The sequence below is a fragment of the Thamnophis sirtalis genome, unplaced genomic scaffold (genome assembly GCF_051295495.1).
Source record: "Thamnophis sirtalis isolate CommonGarterSnake01/CBP01778 unplaced genomic scaffold, rThaSir2_p1.2 scaffold_3, whole genome shotgun sequence".
Classification (NCBI taxonomy): Eukaryota; Metazoa; Chordata; class Lepidosauria; order Squamata; family Natricidae; genus Thamnophis; species Thamnophis sirtalis.
In genome coordinates this window covers 118,879,144-118,896,658 of record NW_028261383.1, presented here as the reverse complement: position 1 = coordinate 118,896,658, position 17,515 = coordinate 118,879,144, and the positions used below count along the sequence as shown (strand labels likewise).

General features: G+C 38.3%; 1 protein-coding gene across 1 annotated transcript in view; it reads right to left on the bottom strand.

The window, feature by feature from the left end:
• The window catches only part of QTGAL (queuosine-tRNA galactosyltransferase), a 141,290-nt gene extending 126,573 nt beyond the window's left edge, over nt 1-14,717 (bottom strand). Inside the window, exons 1-4 of the mRNA XM_014065834.2 lie at nt 14,017-14,717; nt 11,591-11,707; nt 11,368-11,467; nt 5,101-5,165 (exon numbers count right to left, since the gene is read on the bottom strand). Coding sequence (XP_013921309.2) covers nt 5,101-5,165; nt 11,368-11,467; nt 11,591-11,707; nt 14,017-14,214 — 480 coding nt within the window. The 5' untranslated portion in view covers nt 14,215-14,717. The remainder of the gene's footprint in view (nt 1-5,100; nt 5,166-11,367; nt 11,468-11,590; nt 11,708-14,016) is intronic.
• Nucleotides 14,718-17,515: the final 2,798 nt, after the last annotated feature.

Below are 17,515 nucleotides of genomic sequence, written 5' to 3'. Positions count from 1 at the left end.
AGTTGGCATAGAGTTGTAGCCGGCTGCTGATAGGAGGATCGCTTTGGTGGTCACTTGCCTTGCCTAATTGGTGGTTGTTGGAACTGCCATGAAAGGGCTCCTGAAAGGAACCTTGTTGCTGCCTACCTCGGTACCCAAAGGAATTCCTGTCCTGGTTCCTATCGCTAGATTGGGGGTATGCTTTTTGATAAGAGTAGGAGGAAGAAGCCTGCACGCTGTCTTGAGCACGAAATGGCTGTTTCCTGAAGGAGTTGGAGCCCTTCCTCTCATTCTTTTTATGGGTGGATAGAAGGATCTTTCGTTTGTCCTTCGTCTCTATTAATAGTTTGTCTAATGAATTTCCAAAGAGATGTTCAACCCCCTTAAATGGAGCTGAGGCCAGCTTCCATTTTGCCTTCATATCCGCCTGCCAGTGGCGAAGCCATAGCAGGCAGCGTGAGGTCACATTGGGGGCCAGTGCTTGAGAGGCGAACTTTGCCACATTCAAGGAAGCGTCTGCGGAGTATTCCACAGCTGTTACAATCCTATTGAGATCATGGCACCACAGAGACCCCTCCGAGGAGGTTTAGATCTCAATTGGCGTAACCAGAGTAAGGATGCCCTTGTGAAGAATGATGCAGAAGTGGATGCCTTGATGGCCCTGGTGCGTCTTATGGCAGGCTCTTTACGCCGTTTTGTCCTCTGCCTTGAGACTGTTTAGAAGGCCTGCCAGCAAGGCCGAATTAAAAGTCAATGAGACCACCGGGGCATACCCTCCATCTTAGCTTCTAGGGAGTACACATTTCTGTCTCCCCCACTAGGATTAGCCAATGTACCTGGCTGCACCCATTGGCGCTGGACAACATCCATAAACAAGTCGGGGACCGGAATCAGCTCCTGAGCTGGAGCGTTCTCCTTAAAGAGGTCTTGCTTGGGATCCTGGGAAGTAGAGGGTACAGCTTTATCTTTAGGATCAGATGGACCTAGTTCCGTGGAAGCCCTGGCCTTGTACAAGAAGGCTTTCAATAGAGACAGTTTGAAGAGGCCCATTAAGGCAGGTTTATCGGGGGGCATATCCTCATCCTCCAACAATTCAAATTAGTCTGAGGCCTCCTCTTCCCAGTCAGATGCCTCCAGCGTAACGGAGGTGCCTGGAGAATTGGGGGTGCGATCCCTGTTGTCAATGGAATGATGACTGGCCTTGGAAGGCCTGCCACCTCTGGATTCCTTTTGACCGATCCCTTCTGCAAAGCCCTGGGAGATGGTTAGGGAGATTACCTCCCTCATCTCAGCTGACAGCGCCAGACCTGTGTCCTCTGCAGGTGTAGACCAGGAGGAGCCCAGGTGATGCTTGCGCCTAACAGGGGCTGAGGAATCCTCCTCAGGAAGGATACACTGAAAGGGCTCCAATTCCTCCCTCATGGAGGAACTAGGAGAATCTGGAAACCTCAGGGAGGCCTCGGGAGACCCGACCTGAGATTCCCGGTCACTGAAGGATGGTGACTGAACCCCTTGGTGTGAGGGAGCTTCCCCATCCTCAGGCCTGGCAGGAGAGGAACGTGCCACTGCTGCTTCACACTCAGGTGATATGTCCTGGCCCTGGGGCTTATCACACCTCCCCTCTAAGGCCTCATGTTTCTCGGAGTTCTTGCTCCCTGAGGAACTATGGGATTTCTTCCCCTCAGTGCCCTTCCGCCCTTTCCCCCCTTGAGGTGGAGGATCTGGCCTACTGCACTTCGAAGAGGGTCCTGCCAGCTCCTCCCTTGCCACCAAACCTTCATCTGCCATCTCCACTGGTCTTGGGGGTTGAGATAAAAGCGGATGAGCTGGCTTATTGAAAATGGAAGCTACAGTAATTTGAAGGACACCAGACGCTAGACAGCCGGCTTCGCACCGCCTAGAAAAGTCCTCTGGTGCTTGCTGGTGTCTCAATTAGCGGCCCAGGAAAGCGCACGAAGAAACATGCTTCCAAGACGGCCGCCACGCTCCTCGAACTGAAAGAAACGCTGCCGCGTCCACTATGGCTCAATTCGGAGGCTCCTGATGCTGTGGACGGCCTGGAAATGCGCAGGAAGCCTCCTGCTGTCCCCGCACTTGCCGGCAGCTGCCGGACAAGTTGCTTCTGCCTTTCCCACCTCTGCGTGCCACCAGCAGCAGGTCGGAGGTCCAACAGCTACCTCAGCAGGATTTCAAAGGCAAGCCAATTCTTTTTCCTTACCTAATCTACCTAGTACAGCACTAATTAATTAATAGCTAAAATCTACTGTGAATTGCTTGGAGAGGCCCAGTCTATCTGACAAAGGACTGAGGAGCTCCCCAAAAATAGTCCTGATGGGCGGACTGAGTTTTTAAACTGAACTCAACGAGGCAAAGGGAAGCTTGGTTAAGAAAAAATCTACTCAGTCCTAGGGCAGATAGACTGAATTTAACCCATGCTTGGACTCTCCAAGCAGCGCACAGGAGGATGACAATTCTCATATTCTTGGGAGGATCTGTCAATCTCCTGATGAGGGCTACAGGCCCCATTCTGCTGTTGTTTACTTTAGTTTTCTTTTACGATCTTGAAATAAAATCTCCATGATATTCAGGAAACAGATACTTGCAGAAAGACAATTTATGCTTTCTCCTGAGTCTCGTAGAGAGCATTTGTAGTTTAGAATTAACAGAAGAGGTCTGCTGAAGGTAAAGTTTCCAGGAAGCAAACATTTCAATGCTGTCACTCTCAACCAAACACTACAGCAAAATCAACCAAAGGCACTGGGGGGGGGGGGGTGTCAGATTATGAATACCAAGGAAGAAGGGATATTGTAATCTCATGTACTCTTTTTTATCTGCCAGGCAAAGTGATTATGGTCACTATTGCCCAGTCAGAGATGAACAACACAGAACCAGTCTCCTAGAACTCAAGTCTCACAAGCAATCCAAGATTACTGTGTTGAAATGCAACAGCAAAAACAGAATTTGGCAGGGATCCAGTATTTCATTAGATACTTTCAAACCAAGAAACACTGCTAGCTAGTGTTCTCTCCAATCCAAGAGAGAATAATTACTCCACTAATAAAATAGACATAAGCTTTAAAATCTAGATCTTCAAACTTGACTTTTAGTTTTGAAGTTCTACTGGGGGGAAAGAGTAGATGGGGAAACAAAAGTTAACTGGGATTAACTTCCCAGTCTCATTGGCCAACTAATTCAGTTAGTGACCAATAAGTAGCCCATATTTTTTTAATGTAAAAAATATATACTGATGAACTGTCACAATTTTCTAAATAAGCTTACCACATTAGAGATACCTTATTAAGTAACTTTTGAGAAGTAGCAACAGCAAACTAAAAATTAATACCTGAGAGACTCTGATTAAGTTTTTTCTTATGTATTCATCATGTAATTCAGAAGTGTCAAACTGGCCACCCGCGAGCCAGATGCATCATGCGCAAGCCACGCCCACCCCAGCTCCACTAAGGAAAAAAATGTTGCAAAACGTCACATTACGGCAATTTGATGCCATCAGGTTGACACCTGTGATGTGGATGAGCTATCCCAACAACTTTAACTATAATTGTTCATGATAGCAATATTATAATAGAAGCATCTACAGCAGTGATCCCTAACCCCCGGTCCGTGGACCGGTGCCGGGCCGTGGAGTACCTGGCACTGGGCCGCGCAGCGGCCGGGGGCCATGATCGCTGCAGCGGCCAGGGGCCATGATCGCTGCAGCGGCCAGGGGCCATGATCGCTGCAGCGGCCGGCCGATTCCTGAAAAAAACCTAAGAGCGCCTGCGCAGCTACGTAGGGCTAGCGTAGACAGCGCTAGTAGCGTAGCCTTGCGTAGGCGCAGTTTGTGCTACGCTATCTACGCTAGCCATACTGAACTGCGCCTGCGCAAGGCTACGCTACTAGCGCTGGTCATCGACGCGCTCAGCGGGCCACGGTAAAATTATCAAAGGCTGACTGGTCCGCGGCGATAAAAAGGTTGGGGACCACTGATCTACAGTACAGAGGGTTTCTTGAGATGTAAAATTCCAGGTGCAAATTTATATTTGCTAAGAAGGGATTTGAAGTTAGAACTGTGCAGACATATAAGACTAATTATTCATACAGTATTCATACAGTAAGCTAATTCAATAAAGCTTGTTTGCTTATATTAGAAATTAACTGTCTCTAGTTTTGTTCTCATCATTGTTATGGCTCCTTTAAGGTAAAAGAAGGAAAAGCACACTGGGAGGTCTAAATGATTCTGGCAAGACAATTAATATAGCAATCTGCCAAAAGCAGCATTTCTGCTAGATTAGCCTCCTCCTAATTGCCAAATGCTTACATGCTTCTGGCAGCAACACAGAGAAGGTCTCTGAAGGAAAAGAAAAGGTGTCATTTGTTGCTGTAGTTAAAGCACTCATCCTCCTAAGAAACATGATCTCATAAATTCTGGGTTCACTTGTAGAAGCTCTTACCTGCAATGTTGAATATTTAAACAGAACATAACGTAACTTATTTAAGTCCCACTCCACTATTCTGAGAATCTGAAAGAATTAGTTAGCAATGCTGTTGTGACCCCATGGACTACCACTAAATTTTCTCACACAACTAATATATGTATTTTTTATCTAAGATACTGGACTTGAAGTAAAAGTACCACCTATTTAACTTATATGGTTAAAAAAGAATGGGAAAGGTTCAAACACTTCGAAAGTCAACCATGAGAATTATGGGAACAATAATCAAAAACATTTGGAGAGCACCTTGTTGAATAAAATTGTCTTACTTTATGCCTGAAGCAATGTCATAGTTTGTAACATTCCATTGTTCCAAATCAATGGAGTGTGTCATTTCAATTTTGATCATTAAATCAAAGATCAAAAAAATGTGGCCCACTAGCTATTTATGGGAACCTCAGCAACCTTCACTTCTGGTGACACTATAGTCTTTATAATCCTATTTTAATAAGTAATGGTCTATGTAGAAATAGCTGCAATATGTATCAAATAATTCTCCATGAAACACACATAAATCTATCAAAAACTATCAGCCACATTTATATGATAAGAAAAAGAGATGAACAAGACAGTTGAAAATATACATTTTTATATTACATTTAATAAACAATTGCTGGAAAAGACTTACCGAGTCCAGAAAGCAGAGATACTCCCCTGAGCTCTGATCAATAGCATGATTTTTAGCAAAGCCAACTGTTGATAAAATAAAGTCAATGCAGTATATGAAAATCAATGCAATTTATATTTTATACTTGAAATTATGTAACATTAAACTTAAAAGGCCCAAATACCTATACAAATTAGCATTCTTTCCAAAATACATCTGAAGTATATTCTCATTAAGCAGCTATAGTTTGGCTTGAGCATCCAAAATAAATCCTGATTTGCATCCATATGAAATGACAATGTTTTCCTTCTCTTTCTATGGTTTGAAAGAAGCATTATAGTAAAGCTCCGTTTGGAGTAAAGGTCCAAACCTCAGATACAAGAGGAAAAAATTTATTTAACATTTCAATGGGCAAAGCCAAGTATTTCCAAAGAAGTTTACTGTATACAATTGACATGATTTGCATCAATGCACTTTTGTGTAAGTATGTATTGTATTTTACACTAATTTATGTATGCAAATATTATTATGTTAATTGCACAGATTGGACAGATGGAATGGACACCCCTACCATTCAAATTTCATTTAATCAAGGTTTAAAGTTGTTCAGATGCCAGCAATTTATAATGTATCTATGTAGAGTGCTGCATTATTATCCAAATAATAGAATTACACAGTTGGAAGGGACCTTGAAGGTCTTCTAATCCAAGTCACTGCTCAAGCAGGAGATACCATTCCAGACAAATGTCTGTTCAATTCCTTCTTAAAAACCTCCAGTGATGGAGCATGCACAACTTCAATAGCCAAGCCATTCCACTGATTATTTTTTCCATGGTTCTAGATTGAACAAAAAAAGATGGTTCCTGTGAACATATGCACTATTCATTTTTAGTACTATAATTGGAACTAGTTTGATCCCTTCTTAGAAAAATCTGTTTTTATCCCCACTTTCTTGATTTTTGCAGTCTCAATATATGAATCAAATATTTTTTTAAAATTTTATAGCAAAAGACATTGAGAATGAAAATTCTTTGTTGACCTTTGTGGCTTAAACGTATATAGTTATAACTCCTATATGAACTAAACTTTGTATCCGTCAGCTCGTGATTTCACGTGGCCGCAGGAATGAAAACATTCATTTGATTCAATATGTTAACAACATACACACACCAAATGCAAGTATAAAAATATAGTTCAATCACTAAGCATAAAATTGTAGTTTTTGAAAATGTAAAGCAAAAATTCAAATGTTCTATTTGATATCCTTCATGTTTATTTGCCATTCATTATCATTTTACCCTGCATCTAGTACTTTGTTCTGCACATTTGTTTTTATGCTATTTTATGTTGTTTTTTATACTTTGTCCAGCTAACTCATATTATTAGACAGTAAAAAATACAATGGACCAATGAATAACAATTATTCAATTACTACAAATTAATCAACTAAAATAATTATAATGCAAAAATGAAATATATATATTTTTAAAAATGAAATAAACATTGAAATGAAAATAAACAGACAAAACAGTGAGCGGTGATGAGTTTGAGCCAAAGGAAAAAACAACCTGCTCATGTGAAATAATTATTAAGAGATTTAAGAATTAAGTTATTTGAGGCAAAGGAGGAACAACCTGTTGAAGTGCAGATTATTATGGAACAAGGTATTAAATTGGATAAACAGATGTTTAAGGTACTAAAACAGTTTAGCCATCAGCTGTTCACAGCAACCTTTTTTGATATCAAGGCAACTATGATTCTAGATATTTCATTCTGTACTGTGCTGTTGCTACTAAGAATTCCTGTTAATAAACTGATCTGAGAAACACCAATCCTAAAGCGTGAAGTTTAAAGCTGACTGGCCCCTGGCATGGTTGCACGCCGGGTCCAGAACATGTACAAAAACTTTAAAACGGGACTATGAATCTTGCCTTTGGCATGAGCAAGGAATGCATTGTGATACTGCTCTACTGAGGAGAGTCAAATGTCTGTGCCAGGCCTTGGTGATTTTGTAAGGCCTGCTCCATTACTGAAAAGAACATGTTGCCATGGCCACAGGAGTAAAAACCTAAGACCCCATGAGATATTAACATTCCTCACTCTTGGAAAGAAGTAGTTTTGTGGTAGTTTCTTTAAAAGCACTGACCCTCTCTTTTGTGGGGAGTTTTCCCTTTTGTTTTTCTTGTTCCTTTTCCATGACAGAAAAGAACCAGAAATGAATCTTAATCCAGTGTAAACACGGGATGTGAAGACTGTCACATTGTTTCATCCCTGGGGGCTGGAGAGGGGCTTGTTTCAAAGGGAATACTCTCTACACATGTTAACTAATCATAACTACAGCAAACTAAACCACTAAGGATATAGGGACCAACATTTCCAGCTAAACAGGCTCTTCAAATGCACATATTCTGCATTAAAAAGGATTTATACCTAGCAATCCCTCTTCTTATACACCTTTCCTCAACTTACATAGTTGAGGAGAAAATCTAAAGTAATGTAAATAGAAAAAACATTTTTTCCATTTTGCAGAAAAAAATGTAGATTTTTTAAAAAAATTATTCCAATGTGACAATTTAAAGATTTAAAAATTAATTTCTAATTAATTTTTAAGTAATTAACCCTAGTAGCAGAAATCCAAAACAAATATTTTTTTTCTGAAAATGTATAAATAGTCAACTTTAAAAAGTGTTAAACTGGTTTCAAGAAAAAGTCTATTTTTGGAGCATGTCTAAAGAATAAAATTCAAAGCTTGTGAAACATAAATATGGAATAACTTTAATGAATTACTGAACAATCCAAGCAACAGATAGAGATAATCTGAATTAACTGTAGGTTAATTAGCCTTAAATGTTTAACTTATCTACGAAACTAGAACACACAAGGACTAGACACAGTGTTTGAACAGACTAGTGTATGAATAAAACTGGGAATATTTTCTCACAATATGTTCACAGTATGTTGCAAAAATGGCTAAAAATCTTCTTTTTTAATATTAAAAAAACTCCACCAAGCAACATGGCCTTGGAAAAAAAAGTAATATGGAGAGAAGTGATTAATGGTACACTTTAATGTGAAGCTATTTGCTGCTATGGTGTTTTACAACACTCAAGAATGCTAGTTAGTAATGATAATCATACTAAGCCAAAAGTCCCCACAAACAGTTATGGCTTAGTATTATGAGTGATCCTGACTTTGTGGGTCACTATACATAATTAAAATCAAATTTTGAAAGCATGTGTCCATTCTTAAAATTTCTGGGTTTCAAACCAACAGAAAAGTTCCTGAGATAGTTACCCCTATTTCCACAATGGAGTATTGAATGTGCTGAATGTGGGCACATTTTGGGAATGTAGTGTGACCAGTATGTTGTGGGTGCCTAGTTTTCTTGAGGCTTTCTATCACTTTTTTTTAACCCTATTACTGAATGCATACTGTAAAGCACTTATGTGTCTTCTTATTGGAGCAGACAAAAAGTAAAAAATGAAATCAAACTATTTATATTCCATTCTTCTGAGGTCGGTAAAATGACGACCCAGATTGTTGAGGACAATATGCTGACTCTGTAAACCATTCAGAGAGGGCTGTAAAGCACTATGAAGTGATATATAAGTCTAAGTGCTATTGCTATATGCTAGGTGAAATGCAATTAACCCTGCTGGCTTATACATTACAAGTAGAGAAAAAAGCTTTTTTTAAACATAAGAATAGAGGAGGCGTTTCAAATGATTATAGATGGCTAAAAAACAGTGGATGCCTGGGATGAGTTATTTGCATGCTACATGTTAACCTTTTCTGTTTTGCCAAAAGAATTCTCTCTTTTCTTCCATTTCCTGTTCATTCTCTTTCCCTTGCCTCATCTCCATCAAATTTTATTCCCACTTTTGTGTCACTTTCTCTCCCTTAAACAGTTACCTATTATCTTTATCCCAGCCCAGACTTTTTGTTTTCTTTTGCTTTGTTGTTGTTGTTTTGGATCTGGGTAGAAAGATGAAAAAGTGTGTGTGTGTGTTTGTGCTCGCACACGCGCGAGCGCACATTTGAGCACACACTTTTGATTGTTTCTACCTATCAGAGTGGGCTGCAAAAGAAAAAATGGTTGGAATATTCATGTGAAAGATTCATTCATTTTATAAATGGGATATTTTATTTTACAGGCAATTTATTTTATTCAGTGGGTGTTAAATTCAGTTAATATTATTTTTTCCTGCCGTGCGATTTTTCTGGAGTGTGGATCCAGCAGTGCACCTATGTACATGATTATTAGAGAAAAAAAATACCTCCAGGACTGGAGTAAGAACTTGAATAGTCATGGTGACATATTGGGAAAACAGAAACATGCAAGATGTTTGTCTGTATTTAGAAATAATTTTCTTTTCACTATTTTCCATTTCTGGGAAATGGGTCATCTTAAAGTCACATTTTTCTTTCTCATAAATAAAATACAAACTGTGAAGGTATATACATAGTTATACAAAGATGTGTGTGTGACAGAGAAAAAGAGATGATTAGCATATCCACAGCACATTTTCCAGCTTTTTCATTTAATTGCAGCTTCCAAATAATCTTAATAGCAAAAGGCAATCCTAATTGCATTACCCATTGCATAAAGTGTTTATGAGCATACAAAAATTAAAGTGGAAACAAATTAAAATGTCTTAGTAACATTCTCTAAATGCAATTTATTCTTTCTCCTGCTTTTTTTTTAGCCATCTCACCCAAAAAGTACAACAACTTTAAAACTCAATACAAACCATTCACAGTTCACACCCCAACAAACTGCTCTCCATTCTAGACTGGTTACACTTGGCAATTCAATTTGAATCCGTTACTTTCCAGCCATTTCTAACAACACTGGAGCTATTTGTTTTGGCTGGTATCACAAATTTAACATTATTCATACTTTTCAGTCTAGCATACAACCGGACTGGCTTCTTCCCAGCCTACAACAAACGCTTTTTCTTTCCTGGCCCTTTCAACCAAGTTATACCTTGTACAAGAACAGATATGTGTTTCTGAAGTGCATATTAAAAATTGACAAGAAAACAAACAAAAAAAAACAAACAGGGATATATTTCCAAAAATGTAAGATACAAAATATTTCATTTTTTTTTGCCAGGCAAAGCAGGGTGATTTACAGTGGATTTTTAAATGTATCCAACTGATGCTCACTGATTTCCAAATTTTATCTGGCAACATCCCCATTCAATTATATTTAATAAAATTTATTAATTTTGCAGTTATGGCTTAATATTAGATCAAACTTTAAGAAGGTATTTCTCTTTGGCAGTAAAAATGGAGCATCTAAGTCTAACGCATGTGCAAATGACACTGGATGATGTTCAGAGGAGCTGGGTTAGTTCTTTAGTAGGATGTAAGTCACTGCATTCTCCAAAGAGAAAAATCAGGATAAGTCACACAAAAAAATCAAGAAAGCAGTTAGGGCATCACAAAGCTCAACTTTTCTGTACTTGTCCAAGACAATGTGCAAGCAAAAGAGGTGAGCTTCAATCACACTGCCACAATAGCCTCCTTTCCTGGATCCTACTAGATTGCTTTCTTTAATTGATATGATTCATAATTGGCATTAGCATTTAGACTTATATACTGCTTCACAGTTCTTTACAGCCCTCTCAAAGTGGTTTACAGCATATTTCCAACAATCTGGCTCATCATAATATGCTTTTTCTGAAATATCTAATGGGATGGGTAGAAATGATCAGGGAGAGGCAGTCCTGCAAATAACTCACTCCTATGTTATAAAGTACCAACATCACTAGCAACTTGAACTGCACTTAGAAGCATACTAATTCAGCCTATGGAGCAAAGGTGTAATGTGCACACATTAAAGGGCACTCATGTGCCACCATTTTCTGAAGCAGCTGCAGCTTCTGGATGCTCTTCAAGGACAATTTCATGAAAGCGCATTCCAGTAATCCACTCAAGAGATGGCTAAACCATCAGTAACTGTAAAAGGAATTTTCCACTCCAAGTAAGGGCACAATTGGAATACAATACAAAGCTACGCAAAATCACCACTAGGCACAAAGCCATCTAATCCTCAAACAGGAATTGCGGGTTCAGGGGGACCCTCAAATGGTCCTACTTAATAAGTTCTAGTTTGTTCAACAAACATTATATTAGGGGAGACCAAAGAAAAAGCAAATAGGCTGAGTTCTTAGCCCATAAGCTCAATTATATTTGTACTGTATGTCTATACAAAGTATCATAAATATCTCCTGATTTCTCATGCTGAGGAAAATGTTACACATGCAGTTTTAAAGCTCCTACCTCCACCTGGATGAGTTGAGTAGTTCTCTCCCAGTATTACCTGAATGCCCGCTTCTTCCAACAAAATCTGCCATTTGTTAATTATATTTATAGAATTATCCTGGTAAGAAAAAGCACCAAAAGGTTAATTTTTAACATTTAAAGATTAAACGTTAACTGGAACTGGTATTCAAATTATAGTAGTACAGTAAAAGTAAAAATAGATTATTATGAATGTACATACCGTGCTGGAATCATTAAAAACAGACAGTTCAATAGAACCTTGGTAATCTTGATCCAGAACAGACTTCAGACATTCATCCAGCCAAGACTCGGCATTATAGACTGGCATAATCACAGACTATAATGAATAAAAATAAATAAACCAGTAGGCTGCATTATCATTCTTCAAGTCCGATTTAAACAAATACAACATTTTTATTATGTATACTATAGAACAATGATTTCTGAGCAGAAAAAAGTATTAACCTTTTCCTCACAAATGATTCCTTTTTCCTTGTTTAAAACTTGTGCAAACACAATTATATATCTCCCAGTGTTGATGTCTTTCTCTTGTTCTGGTCCCTTCTTTCTTTCCAATGCTATCTTGGCTTCTCACTATTTCAAGATATTATCAGAACTGATCTGGGGACATGCTTGCTCATCTGAGATCAACAAAGAACAGCTCTTTCTGAATATAATCCTATATAAAGATGCAGATTTCAAACAAACTATTATATTCATATATGCACTGTATATATTTACTAAATTTATAACCGACATTTCATTCAACTGTTGAAAACAGTAATTCTTTTTCAAAAGTTACGTTTGTAACTTTTATTTTAATATCCCCAATCTGCATCAAACAAAATCAGAAATTGTTCTGTAAAAGGTATTAACAATATAAGTCATTATAAACTAATTCCAATTTTCATTATTGCAATTACAACTGCATCAGCAACTATTCTTTTTCAAAGTCAAATTTGAACTACAGCAACTATTCTTTTTCAAAGTCAAATTTGAACTACATTATATTTATTCCAGTATTCTTACATAAAAGTACTAATAAACTTTGAGGAAAAGTAATATGAATATGCATATTTAAGAGATAACAATCTATCTCATAAGAAAAACAACAGATAGTATAAGGAGTCAATTAATCTGCATCCCAATCTGCCATGGTGTGCACACTTTCCCCCTCTAGCAAGTGTGATGAACTCTTTTGTTGCACTGAACTTGGATCTCAGGAGATTATTCTTATAATTGCCCTGGGTTTTAGAGGCACTCGGCATCCACAATTTAGCATAACACAGACAAACTGCATCATCCTTATAGTCTGAACTGGGAGGGGGGGTCACAGGGATGGCCTTTGACCTCATGCTGTGCTTTCAAGATGTTTCAAGAACCTTTAAAGCTAAGTGCATCAAAAGCGAAGGCTCTACCCTGCCAACATGTCAAAATAACCACAGGGTCACAGCAGGCAAGCATTTTGGCAGGTTACCAAGGCTCTCAGGAAATTTAGTGAATATTAAGAGCAACTTTCCTAAATTGGTATCCTCCAGATCCCTTTTATTACAGCTCTCACCACAAACAGCTAGTTTAGTCAACTTAAGAGTTTGGATTCCTAATCTTACACATTTTAAAAACAACCAAATGAACATTTTTAAAGAAATATATTATTTTAAAACAATATTTATGATTATTTTCAAGGATTGGTTCTTAGACATCTATATTCTACAAATCGTTCCCCCACAATTGTTTCTTTTGCTTAAGGCACAAAAAACGAATTATTTGTGTCATGGCTCAAATTATAAATGGAAAAGCCTGTCTTTAGTTGACCTCAGCTCCTGTTGTTCTATTGACATATCCATACTATTTTCTTGGCAAAGATATGAAGCTAGTTTCACAATCCTCCTTCCTTCCGGTCTCACCTGGTTTATTTTTTCTAGTTCAATCCAGATCATTTAGGTGCTTCCACTTTCAGTGAAAATAAAGTGAAAAGTCTTAATAAGTAAAAAATTGAAATTACTTTTAAAAGCTGATTATGAACTAATTATACATAATATAAGAAAGCCAGTTTTGTGTACTGGTTAAGGCATCAAGCTAGAAATCAGAAGACCACTAGTTGTAGTACCACCTTAGGCACAAAGTCAGTTTGGTGACCTTGGGTTAATCACATTCTCTCAGTCTTAGAAAGTTGGACATGACTGAACTGTAGAAAATAAAATTATATAAATATACATGTGATAGAACTGCAGATGTTATATTATACAATATAATACAGTAAAAGAATAGGAGCAAATCTTAAGCACACTGTTCTCTATTTCAAAATATACAGTTCTGGGGTGTTTTGATCCTTAAGAGTACACAAATTTATCCCACTGCTGTCAGTGTATTCCAAATACACATTTGTAACCAATGCTTAGATCTATTCTTCTACACATCTTAATACGGAAGCATACTTAAAAATAAATGATGAATTGTTATGAGTTCAACCACTTTGCACCCTTCTTGATTACCATGTCAGTAGCAAGGTCCTTCAGTTAAGTATGTACCTTTTTCATGATCAATGATAGTTCATGATCCTACATATATCTGCAATCTTGTATTTGGTATTTCTGCACAAAACCAGTCAAGCCACAGTGAATTTGGAAGAAATAGGGAACATACCACTTGAATCCTACACTCTCCTCCTGCTTTCCTGTTGAAAGGAGCAACAGGTTGCAATTCAGTGTTGCCAAAGAAAGGAGATGATGAACTGTGTGAATGGTCTTGCTTGACAAGTCCAGGATCATTTGCACAAACATCGTCTGGTAAAAGGGGAGGTGATTTACCAGCTTCCTGACAGACTGTTTCAGAGACATCCATTTGCAATTATAAATTCAGAAAAAAATAAACCAAGGCAGGATAGGTATAAAAGAAGACATGCAATCAAATAGAACCTGACCTCTCACAAGCAAGAATTTATCATTCCACTGGTAATTTCCCCCCTCCCTCTCTCTCAACTCCTGCTATAATTTCGGATTATATAGCTACAAGATAATATCATGATGAAAAAAAGAAGCTCCTAAAAAACTCAAGTGACCCTCGGAAAGGATGAAGGAAATGCAGTTGCCAACAGAGAAATTTAAGTCATAGAGTTTCACCAATGCTGCACAAAGGTAATAGAAGAAAGGGGCACAGAAAGAGGAAGAGGCCACCCAGCAGGAAACAGGGGGCGGATAGAAAAAAAGGTCGGCGAGTGCAATGGTTTCGGCTGGTCTTTCCTTCCTGTGAACGCTCTCCGATCCGTCCCCCCCTCCCACACCTCCTCTTTTGCGGGCGCCAGAACTGAGCAGGCACGCGCTCATCCACCCGGTTTCGTGGAAGAATAGAGAGAGAAAGGCTAGAGCGGCAGCGGGGGTGGGGCCAAAGGCGGCTGTGTTGTTCCGCCGCCGCTCCGAAAGCAGCAAAGCGTGTTTTCAGAGTCAGTGGGAGGTGTAGCGCGGAAATGTAACGTGAGTTAGGCGTATGTGAAAAGTTGCGGGGAGGGAAAATGTTAGCCCGCGAAGCTAGTGTGCTTCTTGGATGCGTCCCTTTTGAATGCTGTCTCTACTGTATTGTTTCCCGTAAGAATCGTTTCAATAGGAAAGAAACCCTTAGGCGCTATTATACTAAGCAATCTCCAATATTTACTTGTTTGCTTGCTTAGTTTGTCAAACAAGTACGAGATAACAGGTATAAGTATAAAATGGACATGACCTTTCTATCCAAATCTAATTCTAACTCTCAGAGAGCTTACGCCATACTGATATATATGTATGTATGTATGTATGTATGTAGATGTATGTGTGTGTATACACACACACACACACACACACACACACACACACACACACACACACACACACACACACACACACACACATATATATATTCGAGGTTTTTGACCATGATACAATAAATCAAACAATTGTCTCATTCTCCTATTCGGCAACCTTTAAAAACGTCCGTTCTTCTTTCCCGACGAATCTGCATTTCTTCTTACTCTTTGGAATCACCATCCGCCAACGTGTTTTTCTTCTAGTGAATCCATCAATTAAAATCCTTTTATCCAACCATGTGTCCTCCAGATGTATTGGATTTTATTAATAGTAGAAGCGGTTTTTGTTTTCAGTCTCAAAGCTTACATATGTGTCTATAAATGTTGATGTGGGTAAGCCCCATTTCTTGTTTGCATTAATTGTTGTGAATGATTACTTTTACTGTCTATTATCTTTTCCTAGCTATTTATGTTACTTATATTTTCATTACATTGTCTTATTTTGTTCATAACAATTGTTAGCCACCAAGAGTTATGTACTTGACATGGGCGACCATACTAATAACCATCATATTGTTTTAATCAATCCATGTTGAAATTTAGGTATTTTTTTATTAATGAATGGAGTAAGATTGTTTTGAAACTGATTCATATGCATATACTGTTGGGGCTGGGGGGTGTATATTGGATGCCTTATAACTTTATCTGCCTAACCCATTTCCCAATTTTTTGTTGAATATTTAAGTGAATCAATATGCTGTTATAATGTGTGTGGCCACATGCAAGGAAGTTTTGACACTCAAACAAATCCTAACATTTCTTGTTATGACCTTTTGCTTTTAGTATTGCCTACTGTATGATCTTTCTGAAGTTTTAGATATTAGTCATAATGCATGTTATCTTCAGGAGAAAAGCCTGAAGTAAATCTTCAGAGTCACTTTTTCCCCTTCTTTTCTGAAGTTGCTAATTCATGTGTAATGACTGTGTTCACTGTAAAAATGTGAATAATCATAAACTAGGTATATGAATACACAGTGACTTTAAAATGATTTCTCTGAAACCAATCCCCACCCAAGGTCATGTTCCATAACAACTTGCTTATGAAAGTACACAGTTGTGCTTTTGCTTGTATAAAATGAAATTTTGGAATTGACTAACACAAGATGTGCTGGCTTAGTTGGCTTGGAAAAAAAGAGATTGGATCAATTCATGAAATCATGAGGGTATTGACCATTAGCCGTTCTCCCTCTACTGGGAGAATAGAGGACTTCTTTGTGCAGTTGGTTGGCCATTGTGAGAATAAACTGGAGAACAGACTAGATGGGCCAATGTTCCCACCCAGAGATACCAATTCCTCAGGGGTCCTTGTATTTTGTTTTACATGTAAACTCTTCTATATAAATATATGTTTATATTTGGAAGAATTTCAATTTGAAGTTTGTTCCTATTGGGTTTCAGATATGTACATGCATGATGATCTTCATTTCATTATGCTTATTTCAGAAAAAAGGATCCCTATTTACCTGTACATTATTTCTAAAGTAGATCCTAGAGTTAACTCCTACATTAATGGAAAAGAATGCACACATTTACCACTCCATATATGTTTATTTTTCCAAAATGTTTTTTTTTGGATTTTTTTTTTTCAAATTGTACTTTAAATATTACAGATTGAACATTTTGTCAGATTGAGTAAACCAGCAGATATTGCATGGAAGGCAGGGGTTTATTAACTGAATAAAGGGATACAAGAAAAAATAAATGTTCCTTTTGGTTATGCTAAATCTCTGGAATCTTAAATGTGCTAAACATTTTTTCAGATTTTTAAAATTGTTCTTTTCCAATATTTATCCTAGTCACCACATAAGACTTGTCAACAAGGAGGCCAATTCTAGTGAATTTGAGTGCTTCCATCAAAGTGTTATGCAAAAATATCACAGAAGTAGTATGTAGTAGTTATTGCTTCTGAAGCAAGACTGTCAAAGTCCTAGCCTGCGGGCTGGATGCATTACGCACTGGCCATCCCCATGCTCGGTTTAACGAAGGGAGAAAAAGTCCCGATACATCATATGACGGAGCCAAGGTGGCGCAGTGGTTAAATGCAGCACTGCAAGCTACTGCTAGATCAGCAGTTCAGCGGTTCAAATCCCACCGGCTCAGGGTTGACTCAGCCTTCCATCCTTCCGAGGTGGGTAAAATGAGGACCCAGATTGTTGGGGGCAATATGCTGACTCTCTGTAAACCGCTTAGAGAGGGCTGAAAGCCCTATGAAGCGGTATATAAGTCTACTGCTATTGCTATATTGCTATTGCTATGATGCCACCATGATGATGTGACATCCCTGTTTTGAACGATTGAGTTATCGTA